Genomic DNA, 19905 nt, shown 5'->3' on the forward strand with positions numbered 1-19905 from the left:
CCAATCACATTGGATATTTTTTTTTCTTGACTTTCGTTTTCTGTTCCGGTTTTCAGTGTAGGGCGGGAGTTGTCTGTTTTTGTTTGTTTCTTTCTTGTGGTGGATTTTCTAAGGTTATCATTGATTTTGCTTTATTGTTTTGTTTGTGGTGCCGGGGACATATGAGCTATGTCCCCAGCATATATTCTGATTGATGCTGGGGCTGTGTATCTATGCTATGAGATGAGACTCAGACATGCTCCCCCAGGACTAGTAAACCTCTAGAAACCAGAGAGAATTTGTCCATTTCTACCACATACAAGTCAGCCAGGTCTGAGTGTCTCCTTCATCAAACTTTCACCTTCCACCAATTTTCTCCCCAAATACTAGGCGAGCCCCCAACCCAAAGTCACCAAAATGATCCAAAGTAGAAAATTCTCAGCTTCAGATACTTATCCATCCTCTCGTTACATGTCTTGCTTTCCCCTGGAGACCCTAAGGAAAGCTCTGGCCTACACTCTCCTGTTGTTCCTCCTGCCTGAGACCAACACAGGGCTTCCCCAAGGATCCTGCACAGTGTAGCATGTCTCATTGCCATCCCAAGAACTGTAGGAAAGACAATTGGAACCTTTCTTCCATGGCGATTGCCTCTTCATTCACAACTCAGCTACTTCACAGGCTAAATTCCCACACTTTGAGATGCAGGATGCAAGGACCTTGAAGCTGGAACTGCCAGCTGTCTAAGGAGCATGCTCAATAAACCATGCAACCCAGAGGGATGCAAAGCTGAGAAACGCATACAAAGATACAGTGCACTGATCATAGCCAGAGAGCTCAGGACAGTAAACTGTATCTCCCAGGGGCAAGTTACCAATAACAACAAGAAGAATCCTCTCTTTCTTTTAACCAAGTTGAAAATGACTTTCTGGTCTTCGCACCTGACTGAAGCACCTTTGCCCAAATCTCTGATCAAGTCTCGCCTCTCCCAGAGAGGTCCCAGGTCACCTGACTTTCTAACGTCTCCCTTCCTTCCAGTGTCGTGTCATGGGGCTCTCACCACCTGGCTAGGTGTCCATAGACGAGTCTTATACCAGTCCAGTCTCAGGAGGGTTTTCTCCAAAGCGGGTTTATTAAGAGCAGACCGCCACCATCTGCCATTTCTATCGGCCCTCTAAGCCCACTAAGTTTCCAGGGAGGTTTTGAACTTGACTCTCACAGGCAAAATCCAGCCTCTTTCACGTGTTTTTTTCCTGTAACAGGGTGCTGCTGCCCTGGCTAGGCTGACCTGGAACACATCATGTAACCCAGGCTAGCCCTGAGCTATCCTCCTAACCCAGCCTCCTGGGTTTGCCATCACACTCAGCTCAGTATCCTTCACCTCCACTCTCTGATGACCAGACAACTAACCCTACAGTCGCTGAGCAGAGAGCTGGCATGTAGGATGGGCAGGCATGGCATCCCACCCAGAAGATGTGCCCGCCCCTCCCACCGAAGACTCAGTCACCCAGAGACCCTGATTCAGAGGCTATAAACTACCCGGTCGCTACCTGTGCAGCCCAAAGAAACAGACAGGGTGGGGGATTCCTGTGCACACTCCCTCCCTATCTGCTCTCATCACATGTTACAGGGAGAAGAAACTACATGTACCACCACCTGCCCAGCTGTCCTAAAGAGTCCTGGGCTTGACACTGCTGCCCCGAGACTGCTATGGGCTAGAAGGAAGCTTCCAGTTTCCCCCTGCCTTTTCTGGGAGCAGCCAGGAAACTTCTGAAAATATCTCATAAATCTTCGCTGTGTTATCTCCCCCCTAATGCAGTGCACTGGCTTCACACACTGTTTCGCTCAGCCCTTACAATGGACCCCTCAACAACAGGCTGCCGAGAAGAGCCGGGTCCTTGAGGCAAGAGAGTGACCTAGTATATCTACATAAATTCTTGGCCAGCCAGATCTTCCTAGTGAGACTGTCTCAAAAGGGGGATGAAAAGGGCTGGAGAGATGGCTCAGCAATTAAGAGCATTGGCTGCTCTTCCAGAGGACCCACATGGTGGCTCCTAACCATCTGAACCCGAGTTCCAAGGGAACCAGCGCCCTCTTCTGGCCTCTGTGGGCACCAGACATACATGATACAGACATGTACAGGATACAGACATGCAAGCACCCACACACATAAAATAGAGGAACAGAGAGACTGCATACATGCAGACTTAACGTTCATTCTCTTCACTCACGTACAGCTCAGGATCCCCTGCCTAAGACATGGCGCCACCCACAGCACTCTCTACCTCGACGTCATCCCCCACGGCCCTGCCCACAGGCAAACTTGATCTAGACAGTTCTTCATGAGTTTCTCTTCCTAGAGCATTCTAGATTGTGTTGCATTGACCATGTAAACTAACTGTCATGCCAGTGCTGGTCACATCTCAGAAAGGGGTAAGGACAAGCAAGACTTCATAAGACAGTCCACCCCCACATCGTTCAGGTTCTCAGACTAAGTTGAAATTAGCCAGGACTCCCTGCTTTAAGAGAACTGGACCTTGACAAAGTGTAAACTCTGGCGGACATCACAAAAATTTATGAGTATTGATATTTGATTGTAGACAGTCACCTAGAAATGCAGAAGATAGCTCGTTGTCGTAGCTGAACAAAGTTTCCTTTATTGAGTACCAGTCTGTGTAATGGATTTTAAGAAGACAATGCTTGCCTAACAGACATACACCGTTTGACTGTATCCCCAGAACCACATAGAAAACTGGGCGTGGGCCGGGTGGTGGTGGCGCACGCCTTTAATCCCAGCACTCGGGAGGCAGAGGCAGGCGGATCTTTGTGAGTTCGAGACCGGCCTGGTCTACAAGAGCTAGTTCCAGGGCAGGCTCCAAAGCTACAGGGAAACTGTCTCGAAAAACTAAAAAAGACTGGGCATGGGTGGGGCTGGAGAGATGGCTCAGTGGTTAAGAGCACCGCTGCTCTTCCCCAGGACCTTGGTTCAATCCCCAGCACCCACATGGCAGCTCACAACTATCTATAACCCCAGTTATAGAGGATCTGACACCTTCATACAGACATACATGTAGGCAAAACACCAAGGCCCATAAAATAAAAATGAATTAATTAAAAAAAAAACTGGAGAGCTGGGAAGATGGCTGGCTGTTCTTCCAGAGGACCCAGGTTCAATTCCCAGAAACCACATGGTGGCTCACAACCATCTGTAATGAGATCCGGTGCTTTCTTCTGGTGTGTAAGCATATATGTAGACATATACATAATAAATAAATAAATAAATAAATAAATAAATAAATAAAAATCTTTAAAAAAAACCTGTGCACGGTGCCAAGGACCCGCAGTTGCAGCACTGGGGAAGCAGAGGCAGGAGAATAAGAAGTTCAAGTCATCTTTGGCTACATAAGTTCAAGGCTAGTGTAGGCTATAAAATTCTATCTAAAAAAATAAATAAATAAAAGGGAAATTAGTGTGAGTTGTGGTGGGGAGTTAGGGGAGAATAAGGAAGTACAGTTTCCTTTTGCAAAGATATGCCTGGCCAGGCCAAATGGAGAAGTGAGTAGGTGAACACACATAAGCCTTGGGCTTGGGTAGGGAATCCGCTTTAGGGGAGGAAGAAAAGAAATCACATCTGGTCCTTTCTGGGTGTGCATCCTGAGAAGCCGTGACCTTGCAACGAAAGTGGGGTCTGTTTTGTCTGGCTACAGTACTTCCGCCAGTCGTTAATAATAATAATAATAATAATAATAGTAATGATCAATTCCAAACCGAGCTTGCCACAGCAGAGGTTAGAGGGTACCCCATGACAGCTGGGGAGATCAGCCTGGCCTTAGCTGCCAGTTCTCCCCAAGCAAACGCCTTACCAGTCTTTCCAACTGTGTCACTGGGAGCCAGTCCTTCCTTTAAAGTTCCAGTGTAGCCTTTGCCACGAGATCAGTTACTACAGTGTATCATCATCACAGCATTTTACCTTTACTGCCATGGCTAACTTAGCGGATATCAAAAGACTAAGTCTGGTGGAAGGCGGCGACAACCGGAGGCTCCCCCTCAATACCACCAGAGTAGAAAGTCTGATTTGGTAAATGCTGTAGGACTACAGTTGGAGGATTGAAGTCATGCTGCTTCCAGAAGGAGGTGACATTAAGTGAGGACCGATAGGACAGAGACGGAAGGGCTCTTAAACCTAAGTGGAACTGAATATGGTAGTGCAATCCTGTGATCCCAGCATTGGAGAGGTCATGGAGGAGTGTCAAGGATCTCTAGGGGAACAGAACTTAGAGAATGAATACACACACACACACACACACACACACACATATATATATATGTATATATATATAATTTATTAGAATGGTTTACAGGCTGTGGTCCAACACTGCTGTCTACTAATGGAAGGTTCAAGAATCCAATAGAAAAATAAATAAAATATGATAAATAAAAAAAGGATCTAGTGTTGTACAGCCCACAAGGCTGGACGCCTCAGCTGATCTTCAGGATGCTGGAATCCTGAAGAAGTGGGCTCTAATGCCAGTGATGGTATGGACTTGCCAGCAAGAATGAGAGCAAGCAGACAGTGAGCAAAAGCTTCCTTCTTCCATGTCCTTACATAGGCTTCCAGCCGAAGGTGTGGCTCTCCCCAGCTCAAAAGGTCTGGATTAAAAGAGGTCTTCCCACTTCAAATGCTTTAATTAAGACATAATCCCTCACAGGCGTGCTCATCCCTCATTTTAGTTAATTCCAGATGTAGTCACGTTGACAACCAAGACTAGTCTCAGCTAGACAGTGAGACGAATCCCGGCTACGTGAGTTCCTCTCTGAAAAACCCATAAATAAATAAATGCACTGTGCTCCGAGGGCCTGCAGTCCTGGCTGGCCTCGTGGCTGGGGGAGCACTCACATTTCCCCACTCTTCCAGCCCTCCTCCTGGCGCTTCTCTTGTTGGTGAGAAGGAAGAGAAAGGTCAAAGAGCCCCTTCTGCTCCCAGAGGACGACACCCGTGACAATGTCTTCTATTATGGTGAAGAAGGTGGTGGCGAAGAGGACCAGGTGGGTCACTGGAGTGGTTAGGAGGCAGATATGGGTGTTCCCAAGGCCCATGATGGAATGGTTGGGCTACCCAACAGCCTCTGTTAGCTCTGTTCACTAGCCCTGGCAGAGTCTTCATGCAGAATTGGCCACCAACTCCCTCTCCTGGGAGGGTATCTAGTGCTATATTCTCTTTGCCCCAGCTAAGTGGCTCCCAAGTCTGCCCTTAATTTGGAAGAAGGGGGAGGGCAGTAGAAATGAGGGATTCTGGGATCTCTGGCCTCTTCCCGAGCATCAGAGGGGTGAGATGTAGCTGGTGGGAAATGGGGCACATTCTCAACCCGATGCCCCCATTTGTTTTCATGAAGGACTATGACATCACCCAGCTCCACCGGGGGCTGGAGGCCAGGCCTGAAGTGGTTCTCCGCAACGATGTGGCCCCAACCTTCATCCCCACACCCATGTACCGTCCCCGGCCAGCCAACCCAGATGAGATCGGCAACTTCATCATCGAGGTAAGACCTGGCAGACTAACCCACGCTACCCCTGAGACACGTGCAAATCGTGTGGGAGAACAAACAAGGACTTTTCTCTGTTGACTCTGAGTTCAAATCCTGCTCTACCCACAAGCTATGTGAGCTCTGGATACTCGAGTATCTGTGGCTTTTCTACCCTCCTCCATAGACTCCAAATTTATAGGAATAGTTTTACCGTTTATTCAAACACTGTGATTAGGAAAGTATTTTGGAGCCAGACTACTTAGGTTTGAGTTGTCATTTTAGTGTATAAGGCTCTCTCTCTCTCTCTCTCTCTCTCTCTCTGTGTGTGTGTGTGTGTGTGTGTGTGTGTGTATGTGTGTGTGTGTGTGTTTTGGTTTTTGTTGCTTATTTTTAAACTATTTTGTTTTATTATTTTGCATGCATGGGTGTTCTGCCTACATTCACGGCTGTTAACCACATTGTATAGTGTCCCCAGAGGTCAGAAGAAGGTATTGGGTCCTCTGGGCCTGGAGTTGCAGAGGCTTCTGAGCTGAGCCCCCATGTGGGTGCTGGGGATTGAAACCCTTTCCTCCAGAAGAGCAGCCAGTGTTCTTGGCTGCTGAGCCATTGCTCCATCCTCTATTTGTTTTTTGACTGCTTTGCTATTTAGCACTGGCTGTCCTAGAATTCTTTCTGTTGACCAGGCTGGCCTCCAACTCACAGAGAGTTTCCTGCCTCTGCTCTCCAAGTGCTGCAAATAAAGGCAGTGTGATACTATTCCTGGCCTCTTGGTTTTCTAATTTTATTTTGCATTTTTACACTTTATTTATATATTTATGTGTTTATACACTGTCTTCCATGGAGCATATATGAGGATCAGAGGACAACTTTTTAAGTTTTTATTTAATTTAAGATTGTGTATGTGGAGCTGGGGAGGGTTTAGCAGTGAAGAGCACTGGCTGCTCTTCTAGAGGACTGGGGTGTGAGTCCCAGCACTCACACGGGGGCTGACAACTCTCTGTAACTCCAATTCTAGTGGGGATCTAATGCCCTCTTATGACCTTTGCAGGCTCCGTATGCTCATGGTATACAGACGTACATGCAGGCAACACCAATGCACATAAAATAAATAAGTGTTTTAAAAACAAAAATAATTTCTAAAAGCTGTATAGTGCACACCTTTAATCCCAGCACTTAGGAGGCAAAGGCAGGTAGATGTCTGAGTTTAAGACCAGCATGGTCTACAGAGTGAGTTCCAGGACAGTCAAAAGCACATAACAAAAATCTATCTTTTTTTAAAAAGTAATAATAATAATAAACAATAATTTTTAAAAAGTAATTATGCTTATCTGTGTAGGTCGGGAAATGTGCATGAGGAGTTGCAGTGGCCGCCAGTTGTAATCCACTGATAATGGGTGCTGACCCTGAGCTTGGCTCCTCTGGAAGAGCAATAGCAGTGTGTGCTCTTAACCTCTGACCCATCACTCCAGCCTGCTTAAAAAGTTTTTTTAGAGGAGCTGTAGAGTGGCTCAGAGGTTAAGAGCACTGGCTGCCCTTCCAGAGAAACTGAGCTCAATGCAACCACATGGTGGCTCACAACTATCTGTAATGAGATCTGGTGCCCTCTTCCGGCTTACAGGCATACATGCAGGCAGAACACATTTTATTTTATTTTTTTAGATTTGTGTGTGTGTGTGTGTGTGTGTGTGTGTGTGTGTGTGTGTGTCTGCCTGCCTGCCTGCCTAAGTGTATGCATGTGCAGCACACATATGTGTTTATGGAGTCAGAAAAGGGTATCAGAATTCCTCAAACTGGAGTTACATATGGGCAGTTGTGAGTGCTGAGCATTGAACTTAAGTCCTCAAAAAGAGCAGAAAGTGAGCCAGACATGGTGGTGGAGGAGGCAGAGACAGAGGCAGGTAGATCTGAGTTCAAGGACAGCCTAGTCTACACGACAGAGTGAGTTCCAGGACAGCCAGAGCTACACAGAGAAACCTTGTGTTTAAAAAAAGCAAACAAAGCCGGGCAGTTGCCTTTAATCCCAGCACTCGGGAGGCAGAGGTAGGCAGATCTCTATGAGTTCGAGGCCATCCTGGTCTACAAGAGCTAGTTCCAGAACAGGCTCCAAGGCAACAGAGAAACCTTGTCTCAAAAAAAAAAAAAAGCAAACTCAGGCAGCAGGTGATCTTGGCCATCCCTCATCCCTCATCCCTGTAGCCCCCAGACAGAGACAACTTCTGGGAGTTGGTTCTTGCCTTCCACCACATGGGTGTGGGGTCCAGCTTGGGGCAGCGAATGACTTCACCTGCTGAGCCATCTCGATGGTTCCTTTTTTTTATTCCTTTTTCTGTTTTGTTTTGGTTTGATTTTTGTGTCTCTTTATTTTCTTTTCTCTTGTCCCCCAGCCCCGCCAGGGTTTCTGTGTGTAACATTGGCTGCCCTGGGAGTTTCTTTGTCTTTTAAGACAAGGTCATTCTCTATAGCCTTGTCTGACCTAGAACCTATGTAGACCAGGTTGGCCTCAAACTCAACAAGTCCGCTGCCTGTTCCTGCCTCCAATGTTCCGAGATTAACAGTGTGCACCAGCACACCCAACAGGTTTGAATTCTAGAGATTAAAATATGAAGCGAGACATGGCCCATACGTATAATCCCATCACTTGGGAGGCTGAGGCAGGAGGACTGCTATGAGTTCCCAGCCAGTTTGTGCTTAAAAGTGAAACCCTGCCTCAAAATATATAAATAAGATTTTTGTTTGTTTGCTTTGTCTTGTTTTGTTTGCAGACAGGGTTTCTCTGTGTAACGTCCCTGGCTATCCTGGAGCTAGCTCTGGAGACCAGCTGGCCTTGAACTCAGAGATCCCTTTGCCTCTGTCTCCCAAATGCTGGAATTTAAGGCGTGTGCCACCACCACCTGGCAATAAATGAGATTCTAATGGAGAGAAAATTGTGGAAGCTATTGTGGATTACTTCAAGGACTGGATAGATTGATACTGACAGAGGCCCCCAAACTTGCCTGGCACTGGAATCCCCCAGGGAACTTTCAAGACCGCTGGAGCCTCTGACACCCCACACACACTCCCAGGACTGGGCCTCCATTGATCTGGATGTGACCCAAATCTAGCTTTAACTCTCCAAATAAGCTATTTGTAGAATCATAAGTTAGGAAGGTGGGAGGTCTATGTGAGCCTACTATAGACTCCCTAAAGTTGTCTTCTGATCTGTACACACACACACACACACACACACACACACACGGTCTTCAGCCCCAATTTCCACTCTGTTACTCTGTTCTGTCTTCTGCAGAGATGGAAACAAACCTGCTCGCCCCTCTTGCCTGTTGGAAGTAGTCCAGCAACAAGCCTCTTTTGGGGTTTTAGAAACAGCATTTCTTTATGTAACAGCCCTAGCTGTTCTGGAACTTGCTCTGTAGAGCAGGTTGGCCTCCAGCTCATAGAGATCCTCTGCCTCCAAGTGTTGGGATTAAAGGTGTGTGCCACCACTGGCTGGCAGCAAACCTCTCTTGAGTTTTATTTAGAAGAATACTGCATCAGACACATGGGTGCTCACATCTGGAAACTCATCAGACACACAGGTGTTCACACCTGGAAAGCTCATCAGACACACGGGTGTTCACACCTGGAAAGCTCATCAGACACACGGGTGTTCACACCTGGAAAGCTCATCAGACACATGGGTGCTCACACCTGGAAAGCTCATCAGACACACGGGTGTTCACACCTGGAAAGCTCATCAACCACACGGGTGTTCACACCTGGAAAGCTCATCAGACATACGGGTGTTCACACCTGGAAAGCTCATCAGCCACACGGGTGTTCACACCTGGAAAGCTCATCAGCCACACGGGTGTTCACACCTGGAAAGCTCATCAGCCACACGGGTGTTCACACATGGAAACATTGCTCGGGGCAGCTGTTTCAGAGAAGATGCTTTGAGCTTCTCGTTAGAGGAGGACAGTTTCTAGACGGTTTCCAGATAGTTTGCAAATTCTGTCTTAATCCCCACATTTGTAAATATAAAGACGATGCCCAACTACGTGTCAGCTAGTAGCCTACCAAGAGTTGTGTGTGTACTCAATTCCTCCAAGGCCACAGGCATCACTATGTTAGGAAGCAGACACAGAGTAGCTGAGAGGTTTGCCCAGTCTCAAAACTGCTGTGTATAGTCTTCTGGCTTGATCTGCCGGACGTCAGAGCCACGGTGTTTGCCCACCGGCTTGGGTTGCCCTGCGCCGCTATGCCAGGGTTGCCATCTTACCATTCCTAACTGCTGATCTGTTTCCCTAGAACCTGAAGGCTGCTAACACAGACCCTACCGCCCCACCCTACGACTCCCTGCTCGTGTTTGACTACGAGGGCAGTGGCTCTGATGCCGGCTCCCTGAGCTCCCTCACCTCCTCGGCCTCCGACCAGGACCAGGACTACAACTACCTTACTGAATGGGGAAGTCGATTCAAGAAACTGGCTGACATGTATGGTGGTGGTGAGGATGACTAGGCTGCCCTGCCGAGCTGTCTAGCAAGAACTGAAGATCTGGTCACAAGGGAAACCTCGCTTCCACTTCGCAAGGACTCTAGAACTCGCCAGGAAGCGACCTGAGAGGCATGCTGCGTCTGACATGAAGGCCGGACTTAGCCTCTGAGATGAAAGGGTGTGGCACCGACTTTAGCACTGATCCCCTCTCAGCCAGGGCGGGGCTGCTTCCCAGGCTGAACTTGTGGAGGTCTCCCACCTGCCACTTCGTGCTCCGCCCCGCCCTCCTCAGGGCCTCCTTGCTCTGACGTTCTTCGTGACTTTCCCACGGTTCCTTCTCTTTGGAAAGAGGCCTCTTTCTTCAGACCCCCACCTTTTTTTTTCTTATGCGGTTTTTAAAAAGTTAGAAGCTGGAAGGGCGGGGTCAGTGTCCCCTCAGGTCCTCTGCAAGAGAAGCCTGCCGGGCTCGCTGGTCCTGGTTTGTCTGATCTCTGGGCCTTGAGGCCTACACTGGGATGGATTACTGCTTTATTATTAGTTTTTTTAACTGAGTATATCTAGTTGTCTTGCATTTTTTATTTTCTCTGTTGTGTCCTGTGGATGGACAGTGATGACAGTCATGGATATGTTCTAGAATTTTTTTATTAAACAAACTTTTCCCAGAGGTGCTAAGGGAATCAATTTAAAACAAAACCCGTATCTAATTCTAATTCTCAACTTTACCCGGGCGTTTATGAGAAGGGTTCAGTTTAGTGGTTTTAGACTTTTTAGAAGCTCCTGCAAACCCCTTCACTTCTCAACTTCCTCCTTGTGGTATAGATTTCTCAGGATTCACTCGTGTGCCCTGTGGGCTCCACGGATCTCAGGGCAGGAAAGTGGACTTAATGCTGTGGACAGCCTGGGTTACCGACCTCCCCTCCACTGGAGCTTCAGAGCTCTGAGAGAACCCGAGTTAGCTTCCTTCCCCTCGAACTGAGTAGCCCAAGTTTGTAATTACAGCACTAGGGAGGTGAAATCAGGAATTCAAGGTCATTGTGAACTACACAGCAAGTTTGAGGTTGTTGGCTAGGGGGAGGGGAAGGGGAAAGGATCATGGGTGATGTGTATCTGGCTGTAATCCCAGCACACAGAGGCTGAGGCAGGAGTTCTCATATTGGAGGTGGGCTCTTGTCTCAGAAAACAAAAATGTTTCCCAGGCCAGCCAGAACTTTGTGGTGAGACCCCGTCTCAAACAACAAATGTTTGGATGGATTGATGACCTGCCGCATGGTAAGGGCTGCCACTTACCTAGGACTTCCCAAGCCCCACAACGCCTAACTTCCTTAAACTGGCCTCACAGTCATCCTCTGAGGGCACTTTCCTGCGCTAAAGAGTGACTCCTTCAGCTGGGCGGTGGTGGCGCACGCCTTTAATCCCGGCAGAGGCAGAGGCAGGCAGATCTCTGAGTTGGAGGCCAGCCCGGTCTACAAGGACAGGCTCTAAAACTACAGTGAAACCCTGGAGAGAGAGAGAGAGAGAGAGAGAGAGAGAGAGAGAGAGAGAGAGAGAGAGAGAGAGAGAGATTTCTTCATAAGAATGTGGTTTTTTTTGTTTTGTTTTTTAACTGTTTTGTTTTTAAATGATATGCCAAAGGCAAGCAAAATGGGGAATTGGAGAATTCACTCAGAGTGTCGGTCAAATTATAATAAATTACAGTGTTTCTGATACTGCAGGGGAGTCAGAATGACTTCAAAGTGAAGTCCAAACCTGGCCTTTGGTTGTTGTTTTATTTTATGTACCTGGGTCTTTTCCCTGTCTGTATGACTCTGTACCGAGTGTGCCTAAGTAACCCCTTTGCCCAAGGAGGCACCAGAAGAGGGTGTTGGATCCCCTGGGACTGTGAGATGCTGTGTGGGTGATGGGAACTGAACCCATGTCCTCAGAAAGAGAAGTCAGCATCTTTTCCACTGAGCCATCTCTCTCCAGCCCCACGAAATTCTTTTCAGAAGGCACTGAGTATGTCAAGTATGGCCATCAACAGAACTGTTTTTTTCAATGAGTGAAAAGAATGAAACTGAGGAAATTGTAGGTGTCGCGAGTGGATGTTCATTCCCCTGAGAATGGCTCTTGTTTGCTTTGTTTGTTTTTGGAGCATGCTCTCTGGAACCCACTGGCCTCACACTCAAAATCATCTTGCCCTGGCCTCCTAAATGCTGGGACTACAGGTTTGAGACCCCATACTTGACTAAGAGTGGATAATTCTTCTCTAAGGTTTATTTTTATGTATATGAATGTTTTGCTTGCATGTATGTATAGTGTGTGTGTGTGTGTGTGTGTGTGTGTGTAACCAAGGGAGGCCACAGGAGGGCATTAGATCCTCTGGAACTGGAGTTACAGCCTGTAGTGAGCCGCCACGTGGGTGCTGGTATCATGGGGAGCCCACTAGAGAAGATCACTCAGATGTAGTCTATAGCCAACTGAAAGTCTTTGATTCTAGACTGGGACTACACTCGGATATTCGGGACCTAAATGGAGCCCCAAGCATTTAGAGCAAGGGACTTTTAAAGACAAAAACCACATCCTGGTCTCCTGTTTGGCAGCTACAGGGGGGACGTTTTATACAAGCAGATAGTTTAACAGAAGCTAAGATAAGCAGTCTGCAGGGGGAGGTTTGCAAAAACAGGCAGTTGACCAGAAACCAAGATAAATTAACCCGGGGTATCTTGACCCTTGGGTTCTTAGAATAGAAGGGGGTAATTTTCTATGGAATTCTCCCATCAAGGAGGTCAGATTCTAGTCAAACCTACAATGGCCTCTGAAAGATGAAGGAAGTGGCCTTGTCTTGTCCTGTCACACTGGAACTGAACCTCAGGTCCTGTAGGAAGTTCATCAAGTGTTCCTAACTGCTGGGGCCTTCTCTCCAGCCCCAGGAGTGCTTCAATCTTTAAAGTAGCTGTACTTCAAGTCCAGTCCTGGACTTAGAAGCCACAGCCGTCACCTGATGAGTGGCTGGGGTGAAGCCAGTGGTCAACTCCACAGACCCCAACTGATTTGAGGAATATCTATGATTCTTGTCTATTTCTGTGTATAACAATAAAACTTAAAAGACAACATTTCTTCTCTTGAGTAAAAGAAATAGGGCCTGCTGTGTGCCAACCTCCTAATTAAAATGTTCCCTCCAGAAGGGTGGGAAAGGGAAGGGAAAGGCCACGAGGTTGGGAAAGTAGAAAAATCTCCCTGGCAGCTTTAAAAAAGGAAGGACAGCTGCTGAGGACGGGGATCTGACCAGCCGAGAGGCAGAGGATAGATCCTCAGACTGCGGAGCTGCTTCCAGGATGCGCGGAGAGCCTTGGGTCACAGCTTTCCTGGGGGTTCACTCGTTTTGGGGTGGGGGTAAGAAGTCTTCACCCACGTGTAGTAGGCTTTTTCTTTCAGCTTCCAAATCATGACATGGAGATCTCTTTAGTTATGAAGGTTTGACCTTGCTTAGACTCTTTTCTGGCTACCTCTTTTAATTAAAATTAACCTGTCTCTCTTTATCTATCTGTTGCCTCAGGCTTTTTACATCTCACTTTCGCTGCTTCTCCTGTCTGCTGCCTGGCGCCTGCTTGGCTCCTGGCCCAGGTGTCTCCCGCCTTCTCTCAAGCTCCTCCTCCTCCTCTTGTTCCTCTCTAGAGCCTCGATTTCTCCTCCTATTCATTCTCCCTGCCTGCCAGCCCCACCTATCCCTCTTCTGTCTAGCTATTGGCCATGCAGCTTTTTATTAGACCAATCAGGTGCCTTAGGCAGGTACGTAAATTAAACAGACATCCTTACACCTTTAAATAAATGCAGCCTAAACAAACGGAGCACACCTTTACACAATTAAAATAATATTCCACAGCACAGACAAATGCAACAGATCTTTGTCCAATTAAAGTAATATTCCACAATACCCACGCTCCTGTTAGGAATCCCAGTAAGATCATTGGTTCACTAAGTTGGACTTTGGTGCCATTTTTACTTAGTTTATTGTAGGTTCCCTTTCCGGGTGAACAGATGTGCATGTTATGTCTCTCCAGATGTATGATCTGCAAATCAGGTAGATTCATTTGCTCAAATCCACAAAAGAGAATTCACCAGAACCAGGTCTTTGGATTCTTTGTCTAATGCTTTCCTCCAAGCTGTACGTCAGCATCACCCTGCAGCTGTTGGCCACATGTCTTGGAGATCCTGGAGATGAAATAGGCTCTCACATCTGGTGGAGACTGAGACTCACTTCCTGGACCTTAGCTCTGGTTAGGATTGAGATGGAATGGCCTTCTGGAAGGATGGGTTGGAAGGGAGCTAGGGGCACATCATGACAGAGGACACAGTCTGTAACCAGTCAACTTTCAAAGTTTGGGACCCTGAGGATGCTTCCCAGGTCAGGCCGACCTAGATCAGCCATGAAGAAGAGGAGCAATGCTGCTCACAAACTCAGGTGCACTGGGAAGGGGCATGCTAGGGCATATTGTTCCATGGTGAACCAAGCTGGAGGCAGACAAGTCCTTCTGGGAGTCTCTGAAACTCAGGCGCACTGGGAAGGGGCATGCTAGGGCATATATTGTTCTGTGGTGAACCAAGCTGGAGCCAGACAAGTCCTTCTGGGAGTCTCTGAACTGACCTAGTGGCAGTGGGGTCCCAAGGCGTGGGCTGCATACTAATGGGAAGCTCAGGACCAGGCTGGAGACTAGGTATGCCCTCTTTCCTTGGTCACCATGTTGCCTAGGCTTGGGCACAGAGGCATCGTCTTTGACTTTCCCACTGAACAGTAAGAATTGAGCCTCAGAATGTCAAATACTTCCCTTTAAAGGTGGTGTTGGAATCTGACTCCTGCCATGGAGCCAGAATGGCGGAATGTGCCAAGGAAAGTTCTTTGTTCCTGTGAAGAAATGAAGACTGTGTTCTCCAAGTAGCAAACCCTGCGGTGAGCAGCTCTGCTGTGAAGGCTGAAGGTGACAAGTGCTAACCGGCCTGCTCCTGTGTCTTTAGGAACAACACCCTCAAGTTACCTCCCAGCAGTGCTCCCCAGAACCTCAACAAGTTGGCTCCAAGTTAGTTGGATGCTTCCCTGGAGAATTCTAGTGGTGTGGGAAGACCTTCTGTGTATGTGCTGCTTTTACTGGTTAGTAAAGAAGCTGCTTTCAGCCAATGGCTTCACAGAATATAGCCAGGCTGGAATATATATTCCAGAGAGAGAGAGAGAGAGAGAGAGAGAGAGAGAGAGAGAGAGAGAGAGAGAGAGGAGAGTCAGGGAGATGGCATGTAGCCCAGAATCTTGCTGGTAAGCCACCGTCGTGTGGCAACATACAGATTAATAGAAATGGGTTAACCAAAGATATAAGAGCTAGCTAGCAATACACTTAAGTGATTGGCCAAGCAGTGATTTAAATAATATAGTTTTTGTGTGTTTATTTTAGGAGTCTAGGTGGCCAAGAAATAAACAAGCAACTCTCCCAGTATTCTAGCCCACGGGAATGTGAAAAACACAAGGAACTGGACCCCTGCTCCTGCCTGCCTAGTGTTGGGGAAGACAAAACCACACTTGCTGTAAATACAGTACTAGGGAGAGGAGGTAGGAGGACAGCCGGTAGTTGCCAGAAGCTAGGCTTCTTCAAGCAAAAACAGACCCCCGAGCAGAAATCCTTACACACATAGACCCCAGTTCTCACTGTTCCCCGGGTGTGGCACTGCCTCTCTATCCACCACATAACCCCTGAGCGTGCTCAGAGTTCATGCAGGGATTCCAAGAGTGTCCAGAACCCGGAGGAAGGGGAGGTCAGCAAGAAGCTAGGCTAGAGAGAAACCTGGTTTCAGTGGGAATGAAGGCGATCCATCTCCCTTCCACAGCAACGGTACAAGTTGCCTACTCCAAAACTGAAGTTTACAGTTTTGTTTATTCTGAACACCCCTCTTAAAGAGAAAATGACAGTTCAACATGATGGCACAGGGTGTGCATGGATATGAGAAAGTTGTGAAAAAATATCATGCAGGCACACCGACACACACACCCTCACCCACACATACACATACATACATGCATACATACACACATATGCATCACACACACGCGCACACACACCCTTACACACATACATACATACATACATACACATGTGCATCACACATGCGCACACACATACACCCTTACACACACATACACATATATACATACATACGCATATGTGTATCACACACACACACACACACACGCACGCACACACACATGCACACACAAGTTTGGGATAAATAGAGCAGGAAGCAGAAAGGAATCTGAGAATTAGTCAGAATTTCTGACCCTTCAGGTGACTTCCTGGGCAATAAAGTTCAATCAATGCCCAGAAAAGTGTCTTTGACATCAGTGCTCCCAGAGGACACCTGAGTTAAGAACTCGATGGGTGTGCGAGTGCCCTAATAGCAGCCCTCACGCCCCTTCTCTCTTCTGTATTACGCAGTTTCTGGTTTTAAAAAGAGTGTGCATTTGCATGCTGCTGCGTCTTTTGCTGAAAACCTGCCCCTGAAGAGGATCTTAGCTCCTGGTAACAGCCCGTGCTTGTGGCTCAGAGATCCTTTATAAGCCTATTTTAGGCATTTGATTATTGCCTGACTAATAATAGGGATTCGTTTTGTCTAAGAACAGACAGGAGGATGTAGTGTAAATCGCAGCATATCATTGCTCCATGACTGCCATTGAAAACTCCCAGTTACTGGAGTAAGAGTGTCTTTCTTAGCTGCAGGAAGCCATTTTCTCATGTAATAATAATTAGTCCGTGAGAAAGCAAGCAGAGAAACCCACCCAGAGAGCAAAAAATGGTGTGGGAGAATTGTCTGTATTCTGTCAATCATATTTTAATAAAACACTGATTGGCCAGGCAGGCAGTATAGGCAGGAAAACCAGACAGGAAGTAGGGGTGGAGCAAAGAGACTGGGAGTATTCTGGGAAGTTCCCTCTTCCAGTTCTGCCCAGACCACCAGAGAGGCAGCATGTAACTTGCCCAGCTGAGAAAGGCACTGAGCCCATGTGCTAACATAGATAATGATAATGGATTAATGTAAGTTACAAGGACTAATAAGGAGCCTGACCTAATGGGCCAATCAGCTTTATAACTTATAGAGATCTCTGTGTGATTGATTTTCTTTGGGCTTGCCAGCTGTGGGGTACTGGGCGGGACAGAAACCCCAACAAGCCGGCCCTCGTACTACAGAAAAAAGAAGAAGAAAGAAAAAAGAGAGCAAGGTGGGGGAAGAGAGCACGAGAGAGAGAGAGAGAGAGAGAGAGAGAGAGAGAGAGAGAGAGAGGAATGGTGGTTCTCAAACACTTGTTGGAGTTACAGCCTCGGGGAAGCAGTTCAGTGAGGGTCTGAAATAACCCCTAGGCCAGTCTATGGCCAGACACTGGAGTCAGGACAATGGTGAGTGCCACTATGGAATAGCACACAAAACCTCTGAGCAGTGACAAGAGTCCTTGTCCCACCCAGAGAGTTCAGAGGAAATTCGGTATCCCTCCAAATTATTCCCAGCACAAGCACAGGCTTGAGGGTTTCCGAATAGACCACTGGGATCAAAGTCATTGAACTTCCAGGGTGGTTTTCTACTGGAGACAGAGCAATGGCAGTTAGGAGAAAAGCCAATTCACACACACACACACACACACCCCACACTTCTAACCAGGGCTCTACTTCCCGACCTTCCTGACAGGTTCCCAGTCTGCCCTGGGGCCCTGAGAGAAGAATCTCACTGCTCCTGTCTGCCAGGTTTGCAACCAACACAGGCCCAGGCAGGCCCTGGCTCCCCCTTGGTGACTGGGGATGGCTCAGTGAAAGAATCAGGTTTTGCCTGCTCCAGAGCCATGCTGAGTCAGGATTTTTCCCAGGGTTTCCAGGTCTGGGCCTGGAGTCAGCCAATAGCCTAGCCTTGGAGGAGGAAGATGCCCAGTGCTGGGCACCCTGAATCCTTCTGCTCCACCAGCCCCTCTGTATAGAGCTAGCTTTTCACTATCTGCTCCCCATATGAGACATGACTGTGAGCCTGCCTTCTGAAGTCTGTACTTAAGTCTCAGCCAGGCCTTCTTTGGCTGCTGGACCTGAACCCTCACTCCAGCCCTTTGCCCTTTGCCCTATCCCAGCCCTCTCTTCTGCCCTCCAGTCTGCCTTTTAATGCACCATAAGACCTGCACATTTTCTTTTTATGACATGTGTTTTTGTAGCCACAAACTCTCTATACAGTATATAGCCAAGGCTAGCCTTGAACACTTATCCTCCTTCCTCATCCGAGTTCTGGGGTTACAGGTACATGCCCTGCACCAAGTCTCCCTACACATATTTTGGCCCAGAGCTCCTAACATGTCATAGTTAGAAAATTCAGCTGCTTACGGACTTCTTTTTTCTCCAGCACCAGCAATGGTACCTGTTATAGAACAAACTGGGGTTTTGGCTTGGTTGGTTTTGGTCTTTCAAGACAGGGTTTCTATGTGCAATAGTCTTGACTGTCCTGAAACTATTTTGTAGACCAGGCTGGCCTCACATCAAACCCACTGAGATCCACCTGCCTCCCAAGTGCTGAAGTTAAAGGTGTACAGCACCACTGCCTGGCCAAGTTTTTTGTTTGTTTTTGTGGTTTTTTGAGACAGGGTTTCTCTGTAGCTTTAGAGCCTGTCCTGGAACTATCTCTATAGACCAGGCTGGCCTCGAACTCACAGAGATCAGCCCGTTTCTCTGTCTCTCAAGTGCTGGGATTAAAGGTGTGCACCACCACCACCCAGCAACTTTATTAATAAATAGTTGTTACATGAATGAATACAAAAGGCCTGGGATACTGACCACAAAACTACAAAGGCAGGGGCTGGAAGGGCTGATGTATAGCATGGAGTTCGACGGTCAGGCAGGCAGTTCTGCCTTAACACAGGACCAGCATACCATCTGAAGGGCATTTTGTCCTGCATGTCGGCAGTTTGGTCCCAACTGTAATGTCTGGCAGAGTGGGTGTGACTTTTGTATAATCTTGTGTATATTGGGTAGGTGTTCTACTTTTGAGGCATTTCCCCAGGGTTTTACTTTTTCTTTTCTTTTTTTCTCCTTCTTTCTTTTGTGTGTGTGTGGGCGGAGCAGAAGGTACCTCAGTTGGATGTTGTTCTTTGGGAGATATCAGTCTTGGTCTTTTTGTTGTTGTTGTTGTTGTTTGTTTTTTGAGACAGAGTCTTTCTATGTAGTCTTGGCTGTCATGAAGCTTGCTATGTAGACCAGGTTGATCTAGAACTCACAGAGATCAGCTTGCCTCTGTCTTCTGTGTGCTGGGATTACATGCATTTGCCACCATCCCCTTGTAGGATAATGCTTTCGTATACTGCAAAGAGTTGACAATCATATTACTTTAATAAAACACTGATCGGCTAGTACACAGGCAGGACAACCAGACAAGGAAAATTCTGGGAAGAGGGAAGGCAGAGAGTCAGTCACCAGTCAGATGCAGAGGAAGATAAGAATGTTCCACTGAGTAAGGTCCCAAGCCATGCGGCTAAACACAGATAAGAATTATGGGTTAATTTAAGTTGTTAGAGCTAATTAATAATAAGCCTGAGCTAATAGGCCAACCAGTTTATACTTAATATAAACCTCTGTGTGTTTCTTTAGGACTGAACAGCTGTAGGACCAGGTGGGACAGAAACTTCCATCTACAATGACTGGCAGAGGTTTTATTCTTCACAATAAAAAGAGGGTTGGAGGGTACCTTAGTTGGTAGAATGCCTGCTGGGCACTCATAAAGCCTTACATTTAGTTTATAGCACTTCATCAGCAAGGCGTGCTGGTGCACTCCTGTTATCTTGGCATTTGGAAGGCAGACACTGGACACTCAGGGGTTGAAGGCCACATAATGAGTTCAAATTTGAGTTCCAGGCCAACCTGGGATATATGAGACACCACCCTTAATGAAAGCA

At 47.3% G+C, this 19905-nt stretch overlaps 1 protein-coding gene across 1 annotated transcript; it reads left to right on the forward strand.

Annotated features, from left to right (window-relative positions):
- Positions 1-4812: 4812 nt before the first annotated feature.
- LOC148118519 (cadherin-3-like) lies at positions 4813-10083 on the forward strand (the record flags this gene model as incomplete). Its single annotated transcript, XM_087900316.1, has 3 exons — positions 4813-5022; positions 5370-5516; positions 9786-10083. Coding segments are annotated over 3 exons (567 nt in total), but the record flags the coding sequence as incomplete, so codon positions are not given.
- Between the last annotated feature and the right edge of the window lie 9822 nt (positions 10084-19905).

The sequence above is a fragment of the Myodes glareolus genome, chromosome 22 (genome assembly GCF_982192425.1).
Source record: "Myodes glareolus chromosome 22, mMyoGla1.1, whole genome shotgun sequence".
Lineage (NCBI taxonomy): Eukaryota > Metazoa > Chordata > Mammalia > Rodentia > Cricetidae > Myodes > Myodes glareolus.